General features: G+C 36.7%; 1 protein-coding gene across 2 annotated transcripts in view; it reads right to left on the reverse strand.

Moving 5' to 3' along the window:
- Nucleotides 1–21,730, reverse strand: part of ANKRD28 (ankyrin repeat domain 28) — a 76,419-nt gene extending 54,689 nt beyond the window's left edge. Inside the window, exons 1-2 of one of the 2 annotated variants that reach the window (XM_059819040.1) lie at nt 21,614–21,730; nt 20,440–20,523 (exon numbers count right to left, since the gene is read on the reverse strand). In XM_059819040.1, coding sequence (XP_059675023.1) covers nt 20,440–20,523; nt 21,614–21,730 — 201 coding nt within the window. Of the gene's footprint in view, nt 1–20,439; nt 20,524–21,604 lie in introns of both variants that reach the window. The other variant, XM_059819039.1, reaches the window with a different exon arrangement.
- Nucleotides 21,731–25,513: the final 3,783 nt, after the last annotated feature.

Raw genomic sequence — 25,513 nt, forward strand, 5'->3', positions numbered from 1 at the left:
CTGTTTTGTTTACGGTAAATAAGTAAAGAGAAGGTCGAGATGCAGTTTATTTTGCAGAAAACACTCTGGAGGATGCAAGTGAGACCCAGCGCTTTTTATTAGTTCAGGTTGATCTAAGGTCCTTTTGAAGGTACAACAAGAAGAGAACTCACTTAGCCATTCACAGTATATACTGATGAAAACTGACTTTTGAAAGACTAGCACAAAATATTTCTCAGCTCTTTCAGGATCAGTGCCAATTTCCCTGCACCAGTTTATAGCTTAATTAGAAAAATAAGATCACTTTCACATCACAGTGAGTGATAAAAATGAACAAGAAACAACCAGCTTGCTCTCTGAGGGAAGGCCACTGAGAAATCACAAAAGAGACTGATTATCAGTCAGCATCCTGGTTCTGGCCTAAGCTCCGCTTAGACATCTAGATCTTTTTAGCAGAGTTTCAAATACGCCGGGGTTGAGGGATCAAGATTATAAGCAGCAAGAAATTTTAAGTTGCAAGACATTTCTACTAATTCAACTGTTGTGACACAACTATGTTAAAATCAACGTACATTTTAATTGACATTTTATTGTGAAAAGCATTCCTCTCTCTTGCAAAAATAACCTTATTCAGTGCATCCCTACTTGAAAGCTAGCAGCATACAAGAAGAAAATTGAAGTTCATGGCAGGAGAGATCTGATCGCAAAACTAGAGCTGAGACCCAAGAAGTCACTTCTAAACCATAAAAGACAATTTCAGAACTTAGAACGCTCAACCCCCCTCAAGACAACACCACCACCACCACACACACAACCCCGCCGCCCCAAACAACCTACTCCCTGTTTAGTCCCTGCTCAGAAAAAGTCGAAGTTACAGTCACCATCTTACCAATGTTTCCTAACATCATTTTTTGAATTACACACAAGTAATTCCAAATAGAGCGGTGCAATCCTGACACTGATGCACCCTGAATGAGGAATCAATGCTACTTATCACTAACACCACGTAATGCCTCACAGTACCAGTTACTTGCCAGTACGTCTCAATTGCAAATTACACATTTATGAGAAAAAAGACAGTCCCTGGCACCGAGGACTTGCCATTGGGGAGGTGGGAGGGGCGGGAAGGGGAGGGGGAACAGAAACAGGAAGCACAAGGGAAAAAGTAATACACATATTAAACTTGCTTCCCCAGCCCAAAGGCAGTAAAGACCAGCCAGCAGTGACAATCAGTTTTCATTCCTCCAGTCTGGAGGAGCGAAGCTACTATAGCTGGCTAGTATTTTGCAACCCCATTTAAGCCTTTTTGATAATGCTAGAGCCTATAACCTACAGATTTAGGAACACAGAAAAATGAATATGATATTATACTGTCCGCAATTTCATTGTAGAATTACAGAAGGTAAGATGGGCCATGAGTACGTTCTTCTGTAGAGACAGTATTCACTCAGGAACACAAGCAAAAACAGCATTCCCCAATTAAAGGGCAAAACTCATTATTATAAAAGTGTTCATCACATTTGTTGTGGTGTTGGTTGTTTGGTTTTTTTTTTTTTTTAATATCTCAGTGACAGAAGTCATGCAAGTAACCAATCTGATATAACCAATCAGAAATCTTCCAATAAAATGGTGGCAAGAAGGGAGCTGTTTGTCTAGAAAAATGCTAATCACCAAACCCCAAATATATTTCTGATAAAATCCCAAATTTCTGATGAATTCAAGCCATGCTTCTCCAAAAATCCAGCCTCCAAAAATTCCATTCCGCTACTGATGGAAACTGTTGAGCATCCTGAAACCACCAAGATACAAACATGAAAGCAGCTCGAACACAAGCAACATTTCCACTCCAGCACTCCTATGTTTCCAAGCTGTGTGTTTCCAGTCATGCAGATATTTCAGTTTTGCTGCTCTTAAGCTGACAGCTTGAAAATACTCAAAGCCCAGCTCCCAGTTCTACAGCAAGTAGTACAAACTGGGAGGGTACATATGCAGGAGGCTGGTGGAGACCTCCCTGGTCTACAGCACCAGGGCAGCCCTGCTGGGATGCTCATGGCTTGTCATCTTCTGGGTCAACTCAGCAGCTTGGTATTTCAACAATCCTAAGCCCCAGGGTCTCTACCGACCACAAGTATTCTGCATGCTGAGGGTGCTTTGGCAGAAGCCCTGACTTTTTTCCCCCCTTAGTTTCACAGATGGCACTTTCTGATGCTTCCAAAGATTTTTTTTTTTTTTAATTTAACTTCTCTGTGAGAAAGTTTTTGGTGTAGTATTTAAAAACCTGTTTTTCAGAACTTCTTACAAAAGCAGAAATGCTGCATTCAGCAAGGTCTCATCAGTATGCAGAATTAGAATTTTCTTTTAATGGAAGCAAAGACTTCTGCATCAGTATGCAGAAGTCTTTGCTTCCATTAAAAGAAAATCCTAATTCTGTTCCATCTGAAGTCTTACATTTTATTGATGAATTTTAATAAATGAAATCTGAGTAAAATTAAAGAAAATTCTGTATTTAAATGCTATTAAAGTACTGCTATACAGATCAACTACTTTTTATTAAAAACCAGTAATCATTTGATGAACAAATTTCATCTGCAAATACAAACTACTGCATATAAAGCCTTACAGTAAATAACACTAATCAAGTTTTCAGTTTTAACAAGCAACTTCGGAAGCAAACGTCTTGCAGCACTGCTATATCATACTAATATAAATACTGCCTCTAGTGTTGTTCCTTTCATTTCATAAACTTGAATGACACTAAAAGAAACATTTCAAGAGAGAAGGGGTTTTGTACATAAAAGTTACTGCTACACAGAATGTGAAATCTAGCACTGTTGGTACTATTTAATCCCAGATATCGCAGTACTACTGCAGTATTTGACAACACAGAAAAGCAAGTGTTCTGCCATCTTCATTTTCCAATTCAAAAATCTAAGGGTAATGGGACTATTGCAACTCTAAATCAGCTGCAATGTTAGTAAGGAAACACATCACACTAATTGCATTAGGCAGGTTTTACATAGTTGAAAAAAAATGTTGGTATTGCAGTAGAAACAACAGAAGAATTTATATTCCTAATAAGAAACGCCGAAGTTTAATTACAGGTATTGATCAACACTGTTAAACTAAAAAGCAATAAAAGGGCTTGGTCCTTAAGGAATCAGTTTTCAGAATGACAGTTCTGTGTCACAAAACCCCCAACATCGTATTTATATGTGCCTTTGGATTGCATTACGTGAAAAACATATAACCCTTCATTCGCTATACTTCCATTTCTCAAGTTTCCCAAACATTTCATCTACACAGGAGTTTCTATAAAGGTTACAACATGAGAAATGCATAGGAGAAGGCCTTATGACACCGTTGAAAGCGAATCTGGAATAAAGCGACAGGGATAGTGGTGCTATGAGCTGTCTCATAACTCCCCTAAGCTAGAACAGGGGTAATGCCACCGCTGGTTATTTCATGAATCAAAACTTCTACTATGAACAAATCTGTGGCTAATTTAAATATGGAGCATTCAAATCTACTTCTTTTTAAAGCAGTTAGTATCTTTTGAATGCAAACCAGGGACAAATGATTATATCTCAGCAATTGATTTAGAATAACTACACACAACTACAGAGAGTTTTAAGGAGCTAGATACCTTAAAGACAGATCTCTTATCTCGTACGTATGGGGTAAGACTGCCGTAACCTGACTATGGCTTCCCCAAGAGTATGTTAGAATATACCTTCAATTTGCCCTTCAAATAGTTCAACATCTACTGATCCAAAAAATCTTTAATTTAAAGTATTTTTTGGAAAAGCATGAATGCAACTTCCCTCTTCATAAAAACTCCTCTTTATCCTATCTGCTTTTCAAAACCAAATTTTGCAGTAACACTTTAAAATACTCATTATTTCATGATCACACTTAGAAAGTATCATTTAGTAGGTGTTTTCTGCTGTATCACATGTCAGCTGTCTGCTTCAATACCATCTGTTCCTGGCAGAAATCAACCCCACGTACACAATCATAAATCTTGAAAGAGTTTCAATTCCAACATACCCTGTAATAGCTTTAATAAACATTCCTTATAAGTGAAACTATTTTTAAATATAACACTTCTCAGTGTATTTTTCAGTTAGGTTAGAGACATAGGACTATTCAAGCCAGCATGATTTGTAACTCCTGGGTTCACAGATAATGTAGAAGAACATGATTACAAAATATTTCCAATTCTTTGATGGTGTCCAATACCACAGAGGTCTCTCCCAGTGCAAAGTCTCAGTGCTACACTTGAGAGTCACTAGAACACTGAATTTTAATTGCAGATTTTGCTACAGTTTTTAGAATTATCATTTTGTAAGGTAGAATAACTGTCTAAATTTTTTTGTTCCTTCACACAAAACCCACATTTTAATATTTGGCTTTTACGTTCCAACTTTAAACGTCACAAAAGTTTAGTTTACGTACATAATTCTATAACTGAGGCCATTAACTCTTTGGAAGCATGTCCAACCACAGAGTGGTATCTTAAACACGTACAACTAGAACTTGAAAAACAGTTGTATTATTGTCAACTGAAAGTAGAAGGAAAAGATCAAGTATTAGGCTTTCAAAACTTGTAAATCTGTGACAAATTAATTTTGTATCCTTACCTTAAGTGTAATTAATCTGCCATTTCTTTGGATGTTTTTCCCCAGTATTTCTTAACTCAATTCTCAGAACTGCACATTGTCAAAAAATTAACAAATTTCTAACTAATTTTGGCTAACAATTTTTAGAAGCAGACCTCTATTATCTCACCATATTTCAAATATACTGAGCAAGCCTAACAAGCTACAATAATGGTCTTTCGCATGCTTAAAAACAGGAGGAAAGCATGCCATTAACCACAAGAATAATACATATTACATAGCTAACCACTAAGCATCATTTGAAGCCAGAAGATAGATACATCATAGTTGAAATTACTAGATCTGTCATGCTGACTCCATTAATTTCTTGAACTAATGCTCATGCTACTATTTGCATAAAGACTTGTACTGCATTTGAAAGAAATTTTTCTTGAAAGCCCAGTATTAAACTTTCACTAATAAGACTTTATCACTACACATTACATTTCAGGACGTATCATCCTCATGCCATCTATCAGGACAGAGCAAATCTAGACTTCCAAGCAATCACAAAAAACTGAGGAGGAATCTTTGCCCTCTTGCTCATTACAACAGCAGTAACCAATGGCTCTAGAGCCCTTGTCTTATAGAAAAGTGTCTTCAGCAACGAGGGTCACTTCAGCCATAATCTGCCAAACCCCAGCATTTTTTCTAAAGATCTTCAGTACCAGTTTAATAATGCATGCTCTTTGACTTGATTCTAGATAATAATAATAAAACTGTCACACTGTGGATTAAACCACTAAATCATTTACTTGTGAGTGCTACTGTAGCTTGTGGTGTCCTTAAAATAATTAGATGGCAGTGGTAGGTATACAGTAGAAAATAAAAGGTACGTCAGAAGAGAACTACAAAGCAACCTGGAAAAAGGTCACAAGAGCACCATTTTAGGAAAGACCAAGAGTTTACGCAAACATATAAATCTCACTAAGCATGCACATTCCTTGAGAGCACAAGCTCACAATTTTCTGAATTGCCACCAAAAAAAATCTTAAAAATCCCTTAACAAGGTAATTTTTAGTAGATCTACATTGACACACAAAGCAACCCGCAAGCACAGTACTTTTAGGATGTCAAAAGAAAAGACTACTAGCTGCATAATTGCAAAGGAGACACTAACTCTTCTCTCCAAAATTTGATTTTCCAAATCAAAATCAAATGCTCAGCAACTGCAAATGGACAAACCATAGAGCTATTCGGGTTTTGCGTATGGGTATATTTCAGAAACAGGACAGAAGTTTAACTTGGGTCTGGGTGAAGAGGCAAAAGAGGGAGGAACCCATGCTAACTGAGTGGCATTAAAAACTATAGAAATGGACAATCTGATCTATTCTGATTTCATCACTAACGGCAGTGATAAAAGGCTAACATCATTGGCTATAAAAACTCCTGAGCTATATCCACATTTCCACCATGAGAAATGAATGAACAACAGAATGAACATGGGTCAGGAAACCGCCTTCCCTAGGACAATAAGGTATCTGCCATGGTGAGAGTTTTAGGGGGAAAAAAAAAAAGTATCACAGACACATCCCAAACTGGAGTTTTAGAATCTGTAACAACGGTGAACAACTGTAATGCACTGCATAACAGAACAGCTGTCCCTTCCTTTTCTGGCCATTGGAACATCCCAGGCAATCATGCTCTTCCCTAACATGAAACCTGGAGCGTATTTGAAGTCTTACAGAAAGACAGCAGGTCAAACATTTGAGTTTTACCTTTACCTAGAGGAGAACAGAACAACACTGCCTGTTGCATACCATTCCACATTACAGGGACACAAAGATAAATGGAAATCCCCACCAAGGAGGAGGCAGGGAAGAATTCATGCTGCATGGCTTTGCTGTCTGGACACACTTTGCAATCCCCAAAGCATCTTCGTTTAACCTGATGCCTCCAGGCATTTTTAAAATGGAATTTCTGCAACTGAATTTGAAGTTCAAGTTCACAGAACAGCACTAGAATCCATGGAAAATAATTGACTTCCCATTCAGCTAATGATTATTTGATTCTACTCAAATAACAAAACTAAAACTGATAAAAAACCTCTATCCTCACTGAGCCATTACACACAATTCATACACAAAATAAAATCTTACAAATAAAAAGCACATTGAAAGTTTGGTTTCTTTCTAAAATGCCTGAACAGTAAGAGGAATCTGGTGGGAATCATTAAAACTAAGTTTGCACAGAAAAAACATCAAGCATTCATACATATTATAGTGACATATTGTATTGGAATATTCACTTACATTCAACCACCTCTTATTAAAAATTCCTTTTTAAAAACAAGATGCTCAGTTTTATCTTTTTAGTATTTTTAAGTAACACCTAGAAATACCTTTAATAAAAATAGCACAAATAATATCGAGAGTTCAAGTTATATGAGCAAACATAAGATGCCAAAGTGCTCTTGTCCAAAAGACAATCTGGTCTTTAATGTTGGCACTCAGTAGAACAACTTGACAGGAAGGGGATGGGAGAAAGTCTGCTGTTAACTTTTATTGAATCCCAAACTTTAATGTCCATAGCAATTTAGGGAACCGTAATTTTCAATGCAAGTTGGTACTACACTACAAAAAAGACTGGCGAAAAAGGAAACTGAAGTTCAGAATAATTCATATTAAATAACACTATTCAGGACATCTTTTTATAAAATTAACTCTTCAAATGCTATCTGTCTTGCATCACAAGCATTAGGCACAAAAACCCCCATTCAGGTGTAACTCTTTGAAGCCCTGTCCACTTAAAACAGTGGCACCAAAAGAAAGACACACAAAAATAAAAAGAAGTGAGTCACATTTAGCGCAAGGAACAGCTATTGAGCTTCAACTCCATCTAGGAATACGATTGCTGGACCCCTCAGCCAGCTAAACTCCCCATCAGAGAACAAGAGTAAAAATTTCTCATTTTAAGACGTACACTCAAAAAAATACAAGTTATTTTGACGTGGTTAAGATGTTTAAACAGTGAGATTCAGTTCATGAGCATGCTTTGTTTTCAAGAAGGCCTTTTTGAAGTATTAAATCTTAAAAAATATGCTGTTTCACTAAGAAAACAGAAAATGTTGTAGAACACAATGTTTCTGTTTTCATTTGGTTTCTGGAACACTATTTTTTTTGTCTGCCAATGACAAGAGAGAATGAAGTTAAATTTCCCACTTTTGTTAGAAGTTATGTTACTCCTAAAGGTAAAAAATTATCAATAGCAACACATACGAGGACAAGAGGGCTTGAGGTATTCTGGTAGGCATTGCATCCTAATTTCTCACAACTAAAGAGGTACACAGCAAGAAGACTTTTTGACTTGTAGTAAAGAATTTCAAGAGACATTTTGAAACAAACAAACATCTGTGTATTTTTCCACTTCCAAGTAATTCACCTCAAACACACCTTCCTTCAATTTTTGCTTTTTGAAAGTACTAAGTCAGGGTGCTTTTTGGAATTATGTACCTTCTCATACCCTTTAACCTTTATGTTCCATGCAGGTCTTGTAATGTTGCTGTCACTGTTATAATTCTTGCTGGTCAGGTTTTCGAACTCATGTACAGAACAAGCACAGCTTGTAAGAAAAGCTGAACCTAGGTCTCCAGTCTATAAAAATGTCTACATAACTTCTTTTGCCCAAATTATAATGGCTAGGATTCCTTGTGAGTCAACTCAAGCATCCATTTGGGTATTGGATAAGGACCTGAATAACTGAGCAGGTTTTGTGAGCTTCTCCCTTTCACTGGAAGTTCCAGCATCAAGAATTTGGTCCTGTTTATCACTTACAAAGGCTACTGAATTCTTGCCCAATACATGGAACGAGTAAAGAGCTATTCTCTACCCTTTGATAAGAGCAACTTCATCTCACAGTACAGCTGAGACATTTTGGATGTATTTTCCTTCCTTTAACTCAGGAATTAAAATCAGAGCAACTTTTAGGGCCAAGACTATTCATTAATATACTAGATCACTGGGGTGGGGGTAGACAGCAAAAAACCCCATCGTTAAAATTAAAAATTACCCACCCACAAACCTCTATAGCATTCAAAACTATGCCATATTTAAAAAAGCAGGTACAATAATATCTCATTAAAAAATACTTTCCCTTAGCTTTACCCTTCCCAAATGCCAAGTATATGATTTGTAAACATTCACCTGGTACGTATGGCAGAAAAAAAACCAGCTTTTAGTCAGAATGCAGTTGATGAGAAAAATAATAACAAACTATTTTTGAAAAAAATAAAAGCAGTATGTGAAAAGGATGGACTTTCCATAATGAGAGTACAGTGATGTGGAGCACGTTATGTAACCCAGCCTGTGCTCGTAGAGCAGGCTGAACGAGGGACAGTGACTGCTCATCTTACTCTGTCATCTATCTGTTTATGCTCCAGTGAAAGATCACACCACACTAGGTAAGGTATGCACATCTCCATCCCAGTTTAAATCCACCACATTACATTCAGGCCAATGACACTTCTCTTCAGGAAAGCTGGAGTTTCTGCCTTTTTCATTGCAAAGACTAGCACTAGAATGACAACCCTATACGTGTCTGATGTAAATCAGGTATTCATCTCACTAACTACATTGTCTTGGTGACAGGAAAAGATGCGGTTTTCAGGTTGTGTGTTTAATGTTAGCGCTTCTTCTTGAAGGAAGTTAAAACATTTTGCTTGTGTGTGTTAAGTTAAATAGCTTCATAAAGTAAGGTCATCTAGTTGCAATACGCAAAGTCCTTCTGTTTAAGAGACCTTTGCACTATTCTGAACATCTGACTCAAAGTAGCATATAACACAACCTATGCTAAAACAAAGACAAATTGTTAGGCAAGAAAAATCCCGCAGAATATATCTATTCTGAAGAATGAAAATGAGAGTCAAAAAACCCTCCACCCAACAATAAATGTCTGCAACAGAAAATGGGAAGTCCCTACATTGTTCACAAAAGAAACCGTCTGCTAGCGAGGATCAAAACTCATATTCCTTAGCCTAAGTGGATAGGGGATAAGCTTAGAAGGTAACTGTGATTACAGGAAGAGCTAGCAATGACTAAAGCACTCCTTTGAGACAATAAGTCAGCATCATGTTATTTATTTGTAAGTTACCGTAATTACATATATACATATGTATATAACTAGTATTCCATGCAGATAACACCTGAAATTAAATTAATGATCAGGAAGGATAATAATAAAGTAGGACTTTATTAAAGACTGAAAAGATAACAGAATTCTACTTGTTTTGGAGACAGAAAGGTACAGGCCGATATCATAGGCCTGAGAAAATTCCCCTCAAACTTCATATTCCAGATAGACATTGTACCTGAACTTTTGGGGCACACTCTTCAGCAAGGATTTAGAGATCCCTCATTGCAATGAGCTTCCAGTTCATTTGTGCTCAGACCTGACAGCAGCCACTTACTGACAGCTGAGGAAAGCCCTCCTCCTTGGGCATTTATGGGATATCCCTCTCTACAACATGTAGCAAACAAATGAGAAACACTTTCTTTTCTCAGTTTTTGATATAAATCTACTCTAATAAAGGATGGATGTAAGGAACTTAAAAGGTGTATCTACCTTGCGAAGAGCCTGTGTATGAGGGTCAAACTGTACGAAGAAAATGGTGTTTACTGATAGTGAATTAGATATTCCACAGTAGATATGTAAGATAGCTTTAACCACTTGCAAAGTGGAGAAAATGGTCTTGTTCAAAGGTATGTTGGATATGCATAAAGAGTTTTCACCCAGAAAGTTACTGCAAATAATCAGTAAATTCAAATCCTATCTTGCTATTACCAGCAATGCATTCTTTAAGGACTGTGTCGATGTTGGAAATTAATGCACATTAAGTCTACTGAGCTTTTTTCTTCTCTCTGCTCTTTCAGTGGGGATGTTCTGTTCTCAAATACCAATCCTTTGCATGACAGGCACAGGACGACCAGGAGTAACCCCAGTAAGCTCTAACTATTCATGACCTTGCCTCTAGATTGTTCTGTAAAAGCAGCAGGAAATGCAGAACGTCAATTATGCTTTGAATGTTACAATCTTAAGTAATAATCACTAAAAGTAATATGGCAAATCAGACATGACCTACAAAATCATTATTACTAAGAATCACACTGGAGACTCAAACACAAAATTCTTGAAACACATTTAAATTTGATCTAATTATTCATGGTTCTCTACATCAATGCTAATTTTTCAATGTTAAAGAAATAACAATGACCGAAACAAAACTTGTCTGTCAAACCCTCAATTACTGTAAAACAAATTCAGTGTACAGCCAATACGGTAAAAAAACTGCCATGCAGACATCCAAGCTTGTTTGCCCAGTTTAGCAAACAGTATAACCATTTTAGCACAGTGCTAGACAAGCTTACTAGACCTGATGAGAAGGAGAATATATTAGCCCGAGTAGCACATCACACTAATATTAATTCATACTAAGTCTCTAAAGAATATTTCTCATTAACTGCACAAGGCAGCACCATGCCATCCAAGCACATTCTTCTTTTCAGAGAGTCCTACCCTTTGCAATGGTAACTTTTTGAGAGCTACTGTCCACAGATTCCACTGTGCCAAGTAGCAATTTGCTGATGTTAGTTAGATTATCCCATAACTCGGTTAAAGGTTTGTTTGTATCACTCCAAATAACAGTGATAACTCAATACATCTGAAAATCTTATTTGCACAGGCTAAATACAGTGTTATCAACATGAAGCAAGGAATTATTCCTCTACAGACTGGCAAGGTTCTCTCATTAAGAGTTTCGATTCTGAAGAAAAATACCTAATTATACCGATTTGTATTTAAAACATTCTGAATCTGTTTCTACACCAGAAGAGGAACTTAACACCATTTGGACACACTTTATATTGAAGCTGAAAACATGATTCACTCTCTAAACCACTAAAAAGGAAATAAGATATCTGGTTATTCATTACAGATGACATGCTTGAAAAACATTCCACACTAATGAACAGGAAATCCACAACTTTAATAAAAAGTTAAGTAACAATTTAATTCTTCTTTGAGTAGCTGGCAGATACTCTTTACAATATACAACTTGCAGGAAGTTTGCACAACACTTGGAAGAATTAGGTCTCCAAAGTTCTCCATTTCTGAAATCAGTCAAGGTTCAGATCCATGGAGCAAACTGTCTCATACAGATCCTTTAGAAGTGGAAAAAGCTTCCCTATAGGAAAAGCTTCCCTACATTCCCTGCAGCAACGTTTCTTCTTATCCCTTCAGATACATAACATGAATATTCATGTTATGTAAGAAATTACTTAATTCTTTACCAAAATAACCCCTGGACATTCCTATATGGTACTGCTGAACTCTATCTACTCCCTTAAAAACACAGTAAAACTTCAGCATGTTTAGTGGCAAGATGTTTTACAAGCTAACTTTGTATCTTGTTAATAAAACCCCACACACATTTACCTATGCTATTCACATAATGCCCTTCTAAAAACCAACTCCTGGATCTTCTTGCATACAAGATACTTCAGCACCACGTTAAAACTGATGCGTGGCTGTAAATTCTCAGCAGACAGAATGTGCTCCCGTCTGCACAGGACCACAAACACTCTTCTTCACAGAATTTTCCTGCTGTTCTTTAGATGTAAAGAGATTTCAATGAAGTGAACACTTTATCAAGCAGGAGAGTCTCATGACTCATCACTTCATCAGGCTGGTCACACAGGAAACGGGGGTTCCTGTTTGCGGTGGAAACGTTAAGAAAGTTTAGTACAGAGACTATCTAGAAGCAGAACGCAATAGAGTATATTGACATGCCTATTGGACAAAAGTCCAAGCAAAAGTTTAAGGAGAAAGAAACATCTTGCTCTCGTTCTACGCATCTATTTTATTAGAAGTCTGTGGCCAAACAGGATAGAGAAGATGAGTGCTACCATTAGTCTCTGAGATTATATACTATTTTCTTCTCTCCCATACATATGAAAAATATTTACATATACAGCATGCAAAATGAAAACATACCAAATTACATAAAGCCATTAACTATTTTAAATGCCTCTATCTAATTAGAAAAGTTTTCTCAATTCTTACTCAGAACAGATCTCTAATAAGAGATAGGTAGAGTTACTGTGATTTAGCTAGGTAACAAAAATCCTGCAATTAAGAGCAGTGGAAGCATCTGAAGGCACACTCAGCTTGTTTTATGATTTATGCCCATCCTGACTTCACCTGCTCTCTGCAAGGTCTCACTGCCCACCATTTGCTCAACACAAGATCTCTCAGACTCTCTGCTCCAGCACCTGAAGCTGGGCTCCAGGCAGAGGCTGCCTGGCAGGAGCTGCTGCACTGAGTCAAGGACTATGTTTCTCCACAGTGTTTTTCTGCTGGAGGGATTCTCATCGTTAGTATTTGTATATACAGGAACACTTTCTTTTCTCTCTGACCTCCTACAGTTATTTCAAAGGACTGTTCTCACTGTCAATTCATTACATGCTTACTGTCATTAGCATTAGATAAGCTACTGTTTTTAAATATATATATACACACACTCACATTTTACATATAACTTGTATGCATATATATAGGCACACACACTTACATGTGTCTTTTCAATATACAGCTATTATTTGCAGGAAAACTCACAGCAAGTCGCTGTGCTTAATAATCCAAAGGATAAAACTGAATTAAAATAACTAGTACCAAACTTTAAGTTATAACTCATCCTATGTTCTCATCATATTGAAAAGCCCTTCAAACTCACAAATACCTGTAATTTTATCCCCCAAACCTGCTACACTGAAATAAAAACAGATTACAAATAATGATCAAGCAAGTACAAACCTTTCCAGTGAAAAGAAAACCAACAATGCAAAGTTGAACAGAATTTTAAACAGATAAATAATTTGGAAAATTAGCAAGAAGTTTTAGAAGCTATAAATATTAAGAATCACACTAGCTATAAACAGCACATTATAAAAGATGGGAACCTAAAAATTTGTCCTCATTCTAAATCTCTCTGAGGAAAAGTGTTCTCAATAGCAGAAAACAGGCAAATATTTCTATGTACTTTATTAATACCTCAAAAGTCACCATTTTTCACTAAATACTTATTTGCTATGATTAGAGACTCAAGATATTACAACATTTTTGGAGAGGTCTTAAATTTAAGAATTTTAAAATATTTTTAAATTGTGCACTCCTCCAAGATATTATTACAGCTACACATCCACATTGTCAGTCTAGATAGTTCAAGTAATTACAGTGTCTCTTTATTAAATGCTTGTCTGCAATTGGAAATTAGCAAAAAAACCAATTAAAAAAGTGACTGACACTTTTTTAAAAAAAGATAAATGCACACCAGATTGAAACTCTCTAGCAAAGACCACAACTAAGAAAGGAAAAGTTCATACCCTGACCTGTTGAGATAGGAATAAATAATAGCGCTCTTCAGAATACTTTACTATTTTCTGGATGCCTTTTTAATTCCTCCCTCACATTCAAATCAGCAAACCAGAAGTTAAGAGCACTGCCTGCACAGTCTGTCCTGCCAGGGAATACAGTAAGAAGCTTCTCCACAGTACCAAATACGTTAGTGCAAGTTTTTGTTGCCAACTCCAGCTGCCAACAAAAAAAGTCCTTCATGCAAATAGTCTACGTTGCCTGCAGGAACCTGACAAAACAGTTACCAGCACTGGGTCCGATGCATGCCTGGGACAAACAGACTAGTTAGCAAATCCATAATCTCTCACATCTTCAGAAACACAGCTTGAAGAGTTAAAAACTGTGCACAATTCCTGCTTAGCCTTTGCTACATTATGCTAGCTTTTAACTACTATTTATTCTCACCAGGTTAGAATCAAAAATCACATAGCTTTGCTCTGATTGCCAGAAGCTTTATCTAGTAACAAGAGGTGTTACAGATGAATTGGCCTGGAAAATGATTTCCCTGCAAGTGTACTCCGGGTGGACCAAATCACAAACCATTATGAAACATCACAACCCTTTTGTCTGATCAACGGTCACAGTATTCCTGAAGTGGAAAGGAGTATGATTGGGACACACCTGCCTTCCCATTGCTTTTATCTGGCCCATGCAAATCTCGGTGCAAAACTGTCCAAGTTTTCCCCCCTGTTTTCAAAATTATTTCCAGCCCCTGTTAAAAACAGCCTTCCTAAACCCTACCCCCCAAAAGCACAGAAACATGGTATTGCAGATGAACCACTACTATTTAAAAGCATCACATGTTAACCTGCTCCGAGAGACTTCTTCCATTTGTCCCAACCAGCAAATACTTAAGCTAACGTCACTCTTAAGTTACAAAACTCAAACACTTTATGCATAGCAATTAATGCAGAAAGAGGGTTTTAGAGGCATAGATATGTTAAACTAAAGTGAATTTACATTTGTAGTTGCATGCATGCACACTTTATCAAAAACAACAACAAAAAAATCCACATTAGTCATTGGTAAAATAGTTGGCTACAGAAAGACAATGAACAAAAATAATCTTTAAGAATTTTTTTACCTTTATCTCATTACACATTATGGCTTTTTATTTGTTTTTAAGCAAGTCCATGATATTTACTTATGTAAGGTTCTTTACATTGAGAGATATTTCAATGTAATTGCTGAATTGGACAGTAATTACAGTTTTCCACATAAAAACATATATAAAAATTCTTTTAATATATGAAATAGGTACAGAATTTATTTGTATAATCAGAACGTTGAACTCTTAAATTTTGTAGAATGTTCCATATTTCAGCCAAGTAATTCAGGCTTTCCTGTTCTACACTGCACTCTCAAGTCTGCATAAAAAAACCAGTTACCCCACAGTTCAACCCACAAGATTAAATATAAAGATAAAAGCCAGGAGACCATACATTCATTACCTGTTTTTTTCTATTTAACCTCTTTTAGGACTCTGCTGACCAATACCAGCATCACAAAGAATCTTTCTTGGTTTTTAAACTGTGCTTTAATTTTCATTATTAATTCCTAAATTACTAGGATATTTCAGACCCTTGATAATCTAATTCTCCTGCTACCCGGACCCAATGCTGTATGAGAAGTCCTAGACTTGTCACTAGACTAACAAACCAATTTTCCTCCTCTTTCAGTACATGCAATGACCTGCAGAGTAAGATAAATTAAAAAAATCAACAGGAAATCAAATAAGATGTCATATCTTACCCTAGAACAACAGTCAACAACATTCTCCTAGTACGCAAATAACACAAGTTATGCAAACCCACATTTGGCAGAACTGGGAATGGAGCCCACATCTCTACTGCAACAGTCATCCACGCAGCAACCCTATTGCTCAAAATAACTAAGTCAGATACATACACTTAGCCCTCCTATTCATACCTAGCACTTTGGTGCTACCGGATCATACCCCTTGTGAGTCCCAGGAACAAAACTTGGGATTTATGGGCAAGACTTCATTGCTGTCTAATACAGATGGGGGTAGGGAGGGCAGCCAAGATTGTTTGGTTCTAGGGTTTTGTTTCGTTTTCCCTTCTTCCCAAAATAGTAGCACAGGTGAACTTACATTTTATTTTTTGGTTACTTACTATAGAAAAGACCCATTAAATTAAGAGCTGTGCTGGATGGTCAATAGTCCAGAATAGAAATCAAACAGATAACCCTCATTGCTACAGTCCTCGGTACAGTATGTAGAATTCCATTTTCCCATCTTGCATTTTATGTTGGAAAAAACCCCACCAACTGACACATAAAGCAGCTTTAAAATACACTTCATAATTTAAATCTGGCTTAATCTCACAAAGCACAATGAGCAGTAAGATACAGGTGTTTCATGTTTAAGTCACTTGTCACAAATGTCAATATCACTATTTTAAACAGGAGCAGTGAGCACTTTTGAACATCAGGAGAGATCTGTGTGATTTTGGGATTCCTCCAAAAAGAGTGCTTGTTTGGCTGTAGCATGAGAAGAGCAAGGGGCACACTGACACCAGTTCCACAGAGGATCAGATGTTTATTCCCTCGGCTAAGAGCAAGTGCAATCAGGTTTTAAAAACTGCATATTGGGTTACCTGAAGTATTACTTTTCATGGCAAGAAATATTATCCCAATAGGTCTAGGAGGAAGAAAAATTGTTCTGATTTTGAACAATCATTTCAATAGTCAGACCTGCAACCTTTAAATTAGTTTTGACTGATTCCCTCCACAGAATTACATTCTTGACAAATAGCTGAGATGAAATACTCCATTTTCATGATCTTTTGAACTGAACAAACATCACAGAAGTTTTGGTTGCAAACAGAAATGGCAGTTTGCAACAGTAATAGGCCTCCAAATCTTAAAAAACACCAAACAAAATCCTGGTTTATAGAAGGCAATGCTGAAATAATTGTTAGCTAAAACTAACTGCTGAGAGGTATATAAAATTAAAACCAGCCATACTAATCTAATCAGCAAGAGCAGAAAATGTTAAGGATCCCCATTAACTAATAAAGATATACTAAATGTGTCAGTTATCACGCAAGATTTTCCTTACTGCTAAATCTCAAAAGCTCAGGATGGTACCAAGAAATAATAATTTTTTTAACATATATATGCATATACACACACAGAGCATAGCAAGAGCCATGTGTATAACGGAAACTGTATAAGGCTTGACATAACTGATGTGGGCAATTTAAGCCTAATTCATGAAAAAAAGCAGCTACAGTTTCTCAAACTTTCTTGGGGAAGGGGAGGGAGAAGCAACTCCTTTCCATTTTTTCCAGTAATTGGAGCCTCAAGAGAGTTCACCTTCCAAACAATACATTTAAACAAAAGTTCCTATAAATCAGTTTTGCCTATAAAAAAGCCGCACAATTCCAACTTGCAAAGAAGGTAAACCTTTTTGAACCACAGTTTAAGCAGCTAGGGATACACTCAATTTGCTCTTTCTTCACAAAAGACTACAACTGCAGAGTGGAATACAAACACACTTTCTAAATCTAGACTGAGCCCGTGACTCAAGAAGGCTGGTGTGGCATGAACAGAGAGAGAACAATCTTCTTCCTGAAAAAGCCCATTAGCTGTCAGTACATCGTCTTACAGTGACACACAGCAACTCATGTTATGAAAGGCCACCCATCTCAGGATCTTTCTAAATATAGCGGTATGGTAGAAGACATCATCTGTTTTAGGAATAATGCTCTAACACAGCCCAAGCTGGGTACAATCTTTAGTTATTACCATAATATCAAACAGTTACCACAGCCTAGCTTCAGAAGCCAAATACAGACTCAACTCACTTAGCTTTAAATTAGTATTAAGCCAATTGTGATTAATGTTAAAGATAACATACCCCTAAAGTAAAAAGGTAAATGAAGCCAGATGATAACAGAAGGAAAAAACCACCACCATGTCATCAAGACATTAACAACTTTCCTAGATTAATGTCACTGTCAAAACAAAGACCTACAACAGCTCTATCTTCAGTTCACTCCTGGGCAAAATTAATTTGCAGAATCCTGCTAGGTCTCCAGTTACAGAGTCCAACCCATGCTCAAGGGACAGGAGGAAGAAAGGAATCTCAACTATTAGAATACAAACTGCAAAATAATTAGTTGCTTGAGAGGGGGAAAAGACTCTGCAGAGGCATTGGAGGGAATGACTCTGGAATTCAAACAACTGTACTGAAGCACTTGGATTTTTTTCCACTTCGCTATCCAACATATACACTGGTCTAACACAATCCACAACGGTCAAAACAGTTTACCACGATCCTTCTCTTTAATAGGAAATATACATAACCACTTCATTTTCTTCACTTTTTCCCTCCTTCTGTCCACACCAATTTATAACATATAACTAAGGGGACAACATTGTACCTAGACTATGTAGGAATATATTATCTCCAGCCAAGCAGATACAGCAAACAAAAGACCCATGGAAAAGAACAGAACACACACACAGACAGACACAAAGAAAAATACACTAGACAGTTTACTTCATTTCTACCGAACAATGGCAGAATTTATACACTCGTTTAGTCCCCACAAACAGTGTTTTAAGGTGTATATGTGAATGTAGTATTAAATACTGTAGTAGGACTAGTACTGCCATGGTAGGAAAGAGTCGTCATGTGTGATGAGCATCTGCCTATGCTGAAGAAGGTGGCTGTGAAAAAAATAGCATATTTGTTCTGGATGGATTCTAAATACACCTTGGGTGTTACTAGCCAAAGATGCACATGTGTTCTGTTAAAGGGAGATGTATCCACAGAAAAGAAAAAAATTTACTATGTAAAATGTAAAAAAACCCAGGTTTTGAATATTCTATGTACAGTATTTTCTTCACTGTAACTACCTGACAGTCTAAAGTAACCCTCTTCAAAAGACATCAAACAATTACATGCTTTCCTGTTTAAACACATCTGCTGACATACTTATGGGCAACTGTTTGACAAGACTTGAGATAGAACAAAAAACAAAATCAAACCACTACCACTCACATACTGAAATCTAGCAGAGGATTTTGTAACAGATAATCAAAAAAGCAGAAAGATACTAACCTAACTTTGTTTACAGGCACTATAGCTATGAATGCTAAACCTGACTTACACATGGAGGAATATAAATGAAACAATACAGACTAATCAGCTTTTAAAAACAGCAATGTGCCCAGAGTGTACATATGAAGAGACTGGAAGGATACACAGCTAACACTCTCACAACTAAACAGAAGATTAAGTCTTTTGATACTATATAATCCATCATATAATCTTAATTAACAACATGCAAAACTGCTGAAAAAGGGGAGGAAAAAAGTCCAACCTTTCAAACAAAACTTTAGATTTGGCAGCAAGTTTACTTATACAGGGTCCTACTCAAGCTCTTCAAGACAATGGGAGGGCTCCCTGATACTTCAGCTGGCACTGGTCAGATATAAATTCTGCAGAATGCTTTTAAACATCAAAATACACATACCTAACTAAATATTTGCTTTTGGTTTACATCTCAAGAAGAAAATGTAAACAATTATCATGGTCTTACGCTGACCACTATGTAGCATCCAGATGTTAGCCTTTGCTTTTTTAGCATCACACTAGTTCTGATGCATTTGGAGGAGAAACAGCTACACACATTCCCATAGTGTTAAGCCCCAAATGGTTTATGTCAGTCTGCTTTAATAATCAAAACAATTTTAATTAATGTAAAGAGTTTATGCTTTATTATCTTGCCTAATCTTAATCGTGCATATTAGAATTCTAATAGAAAGTAAATACAGTAACTGGATGCTGTTCAAATCTTGAATTTCACCCAACAGAACAAACTTAAAAATGGTACTGAAATGAAATTAAGTCTGTAGCAGCTGGGTTTGCAGCACCGCAAATAGGACATATAAACACAACACCTCATTTTTACATATTAATATAATCATTAGGATTCCCTTTTTAAAATCCACTATTAAAGCTACCTATTGAAACTCCAGACTACTTTCTTATAATTGTCTAATGTATACTATATGCTGTATTTAATTTAAAAAGAATCAAAGTCTACGTAGCACCACACTTAACCAGTCTAACTTTCTAAAAAGTCTGATGCAACTGTATAAACAAACTTTTCAGTTACCCAAGCACTGCAGAACTAACATTTGAAAGGAATATAGAAGTAGTTCTTTACTATCAACACAAATCTACAAAGCTACACTCCTCCTTCCCAGTATTAAAGGCATGTATAGGCTTTACTTTGCCTATTACATAAAAGCAATAAAACTTAACAGCTCATGAATTAGCAAAGTTTTAAAGTGATTAGTACAGCAGAAAGCTATCAAAACAAAATTAAAATGTATTCAAAGCTAATGATGTTTGGTTTACCTGAAAATTAACATCTTCTTTCTTAAATATCAGTGCTCGAACTTCATCAGGATCTCCATTAAATATAGCTTGAACCAATGGTGGCTGAAATGAAGAAAAAACATCTTAGAATATAACCTCATTTTAGTTTTTAGTGATACAGATATGTTTTTTGACACGTAACATAAACACAAGATAACAAAATAAAACATCCCAGGCAGTGAAATAACGAAACCAGCAACGGTATTTAGAATTGAAGAAATTCCAAGTTTTAAAAACCTCAAACACACGAACATACTCTAAGTCAATGAAATGTTTAAAAAAAAAAAAACAAAGGGCCCAGAAGACTAGCTTGTAACAGCTCAAAAGAGAACGCCTCATAATAAAATCAGGGCTGTTGTTACATGCTGCAAATTCTAAACAATATAAGCAAACAAACCCCTTTTACATTAGCAAGTGACTAAAGTTACTAGAAGTTTTTCACCTGTTTAGATACAAGTGGGAAAGCAAACTGCATCAGATAAGTATGGTAACAAATTCACACTCACACACATCAATTACTAAATATAGCAGAATTTCTTAGTAAGAAAAGCTGCTGAGGTATGCTAGCAAGATTTAAGTCAGTCACTTGACAAAATAAAGTAATTTAAAGCAATAAAAGCAGAGTCCCCAGTGTCGATAATTTCCAGGAAGTAGTAACTTGAATCTAATACTTACATAGAGATTATGACTTACGCTATTTTTTATTTTAGCTTAGAATTGCTCTTGCTTGTTGTACACTATATACTCTATCAGTTCTCAAAATAAACACAGCATATTATTGCAATACAATGATTACATCAGTTTCTAAAGTAGTACTGCATAGATGTACCATTGAGGAATGAGAAGTGGAGCAGGGAAAAAACATTTACTTCACACGCAGTTTACCAAGCCTTCCAGAAGTCCTCTGCTATTATACAAGAGTTGAGATCTGTTATTGCTGCACCATAAAGAAGTTACATGAAAAAGAATGAGCCCTTGCAAATATTAATTCTACAACCAAGTTTCAGCTTTTTCCCTCTTTAGTATAGGCAGTTTTTACTACCTTGTCTTGTTTCAAGATCATGCATATTCATGTTAACCTTAGGAAAATTACTATCGGTATTTGTGAACAGTCTTGTAAGCAGGAAATATGCCAAGAAACCACATGCCTTACCAGCACGTTTCCAGAGGGCGATGGACGTAAAGATACATTTTCCTGAGGTAATTTGGAAATAAATGTGGGAGAATCATCTTCCACCTCCTCCAAAACAACAATACAGACTCGACTCATTCGATCCGTTTGAGGAAGCAAAAGCACACAAAAAAATGCCAGCAACAGTGTTTTTGGAACCAGGCCGCAGGTATTGCAACGGGGACCATAGAGGAAATACTTTCACCTATTCCACATGCCCTCACAAACTTGTGAGTGCTACGGCTGGTGTATTAGCATTTAAAAAAGGACATTCCAATCCCCCCTTACACTTCATTTTTCAGATTTAAACACCCTGAGATGTTCAAGACAATGCTGAAAAAAGTTGTCCTTTAAGATAAAATTTCCCTAGGCATCAAAACCACAATAATGAAACTGTGGAAGAGCTGATAAAAATATCCCAAGATCCAATTCCATTCGAACAGCACTCACTGTCGCACACAGCTGTCCTTTCACAAGCAAATTTGTCTTTGTTAATGTCACAACTTCCACCGCGTCCTTCTACCCCCACAGTGAAATCATTGTTGCAGAAGACAGGACACCGTCAACACCATCCTATCGAGGACGGAATAAGGAACAATTGCCCTGAGAGAGATGGCCGCAGCTATACCCACTCCTGCAAGGTCAGTTTTAAATCCACCGTCGCAGGCTTTCTGGTGACTGAAAAGAAACGTGCCTTCTGATCATCCTGTCATTCTACAGCTTCCTTTCTCAATGTCAAAAACAGTCCAGCCACAAAAATGCATCTCGTTTCCAGCAGTTATTCAGGACCTGCTTAGAGGAAAATAATTCTTTCCCATGCAAGAAAAATATCTGCAACGTACAGCACGGCTGCAGTACATTTACATGCGATGAGTCAGACCACAGGGACAATGAACTCCTTGAATAATATTGCTGGTTGAATCCTGCCTCCCCAAACGACAGCAACGCAGATGGTGTTACTCTGTCAGGGACACAAGCAATGCGGAGCGTTCATTTTTCCTTCACCGGGCAGTAGCTGTGGCTTCTCCATCAGGGACCGCGTTAGGCAGAAACGCTGTTGAGGAAGAATGCTTCAGCAAAACAAGCTAGCTACCGCACACAAAAGCTCAAATTACTGACATACACTTCTTCTGCAAAAGCAGTTCATCACTCAAACGTTTCTTTTGATCTCCATGTGAATGCAGTTCCCATGATAGTCTTCATTTGGATTGAGGGGGAGAGGAAAAAAAATTAAAAAAAAAAATCAGACTCTCTACATCTTCTCTGAGCCAACTTCTTTATCCGAATATCTTGTCACTGTGCCAACCTGATTCTCCTCTTTAGTTAGAGCTTCTGCTTATCAGGTTTTTTTTCCTTTACAAATTAAATTATACAAACAGCAGATAGCCTTGCAAAGCTTAAAAAAAAAAAAGCCTAGCTGTCCGAGCCCGTCGTTAAAAGCCCACAGGAGCAGAGCACAAACCACTGCCACGGCAGCATTCCCACTGAGCAGCAGCCTGGCGAGCAGCGACTGCAGCCTGGCAGGATGAAATGCCTAGTAATGCTCACATGTCACACTTACCAGAGAACCCAGCCACTGCTCCCAATGCAATTTCCTCTGGCATTAAAAAAAAAAGCACCTTTTTTCTTTTTTTTTGGGGGGGCAGTCTTTGCAGTTACATCTGTGCCAGTTCTGTGACTAACGCAGCTGAAAACGTAAAAATCCTCTAACTGAAGAAAAGAGCGGCTGTTTAATATTTTCCACTAAAAGCCGCAAAGAAATCTGGTATACTGGCTCTGCTGACTAACAACAATTTAGGCAGTAAACAATGCCAGCATTTTAACTGCTTTCATATGGCACTGGTCAGAGCAACAAAACAGTCCTTGCTTAACTTGTTGAAGACAAGAAATTCCCCACATAAATACTCTGAAAATTAAATAAAAGTAAAATCTCTCCTAAAGTAATTGGTTGACTATTAAAAAGCTAGTTATTAATGACCAAACCCATGGGGTTTTTTGCAGCTAGTATAGACAAACATACCCTCAGCTTGAAAAAAATTACACTGAGTATAATTTAAATAATATTAATATAATAATATTATAATATAGTAATATAATAGTATATTATATTTATATTGTTTTGTTATAAAGCTCTACAACTTGCTGAATAAATATTTCAGCTTGAATCTGCCTAAATGGTGCTGGTTTGTGGGTGTATTATGTAAATAGCTTATGTCAAAGTTGCTGGATAAGCATCAGTGTTACAGGAACAGAGGGAGGGTTTTTGTTCCTGCTATGCAGTATGAAAGGCACTTCTAATGTCCTCCAGTGGCCGGCAAGATCAAAATATGTCAATAGTGAACAGTTTTCTAGCTCTTCGATAAAGCATTTGCATTCAGGTTTCACATATGACTCCTGGCAGAGAGAAAGACAGGTGTAAGTGGTATACTAAATGCTTTGGGAATTAATAGACATGAATTCCCACCTTTACGGGCTACAGGCAGGAAAAGCTAACACCACCACCCTTTTGCAATGATGTCTACAGTAGCTTCACTACAACATAATAAATTGTTTAACAAACTTACTGACACTTCATGCAGGCGAAAGTTTTTGTAAGGTCAAAAGAGTACCTTAGCCTAGGGTTCCTCAAGCTCAGGACTGCTGGCTTGGCAGAACATAGCAACAGTTTCTGATTCACCATGAAATTTCAGATATGATTAAGATTTCCCAAATGTTCTCATTTACAGCATGTGACTAACAAACATCTTTATAAATATATTCTGTTCATTATATAGAGTGCAGTTGTTTTAGAATGTCATACTTTTGGTCTTAATTATGAAAAAGCAATGGCTTATACACTACACTGCTTTGTTCTAGCATTTCTACCATTTATTAAAAAGAAACAAAACAGATTCACGTGAATACATATGAAAACTCATGTTCTTCTCGGCCACAGCAAAATCAGTTTAAATAAAAAGGGCATCCTCAAGGCTCATCTACTGCAACACCCTACTGTCTGCCAAGGAAGACAGCAACCACAACCTCAAAATTATTTTGCTTTTTATTTGTGAAAAATACCCTAAGGTATAGACACTGTAGTCCACTTGCATAACTAAACATTCACTTAGGAAAAAAAAAAATCAAATTAAGTCTACAAGCAAAGTACACTGACAAATGCATACTTAGGTTTTGTACTATGCACACACACACTTGGTATTCTAGCTAAGCCCATATGTTCAGTGTAAATGAACACTTTGAGAGCCAGTAAGTTTATATAGCAAGCAAATGCTAAGAGTTCCATAAGTTTTCTCTGGAATTACCAACTGGACATGTTGCTAGACTGAACTAAACTGGGCATTATCTCTAATTAGCTGAAAGTGGTCCATTCTTGACCTTTGCAATTAATGCTCCAAAGTACACTTAATAAATTCAGCTAGAAATTCAACAGTTACCGTAAAAAGTATAGGACTTCACACCCAATTAATTGCGAAAATTCAGAAAAGTTGGGAATATTTGAATCTACTCTGATATTTATTCTAGAAATCTTACCTATAATGAAAATAAAATTAATATAAACTATTTCCAAAAGCAAGTTAACATATCTTTCATAACATTATATATTTTTGAATGGTGACATTACTATGGTCAAAAAGTTCGAAACTAATACATCACAGTTTGCATTAGAAAGAGACCAATATAACTAAGTCAATACTATACTAATCTTGATAGCAATCTAAACCTCTTAAGTAAGCACACAAAAAACCCTACTCATGCTAGGAATATGTGTGTACAATTTCTTCCATAACCTAAGGACAACCCAGTTCTAGAAACATTTAGCTTTTGCTTACAATGAACTAGGACTTGGAGATCCCTTAAAAGAACAATCTTTCCCCCCCCAACCCC

This window comes from Gavia stellata, chromosome 6, assembly GCF_030936135.1.
Source record: "Gavia stellata isolate bGavSte3 chromosome 6, bGavSte3.hap2, whole genome shotgun sequence".
Taxonomy (NCBI): domain Eukaryota; kingdom Metazoa; phylum Chordata; class Aves; order Gaviiformes; family Gaviidae; genus Gavia; species Gavia stellata.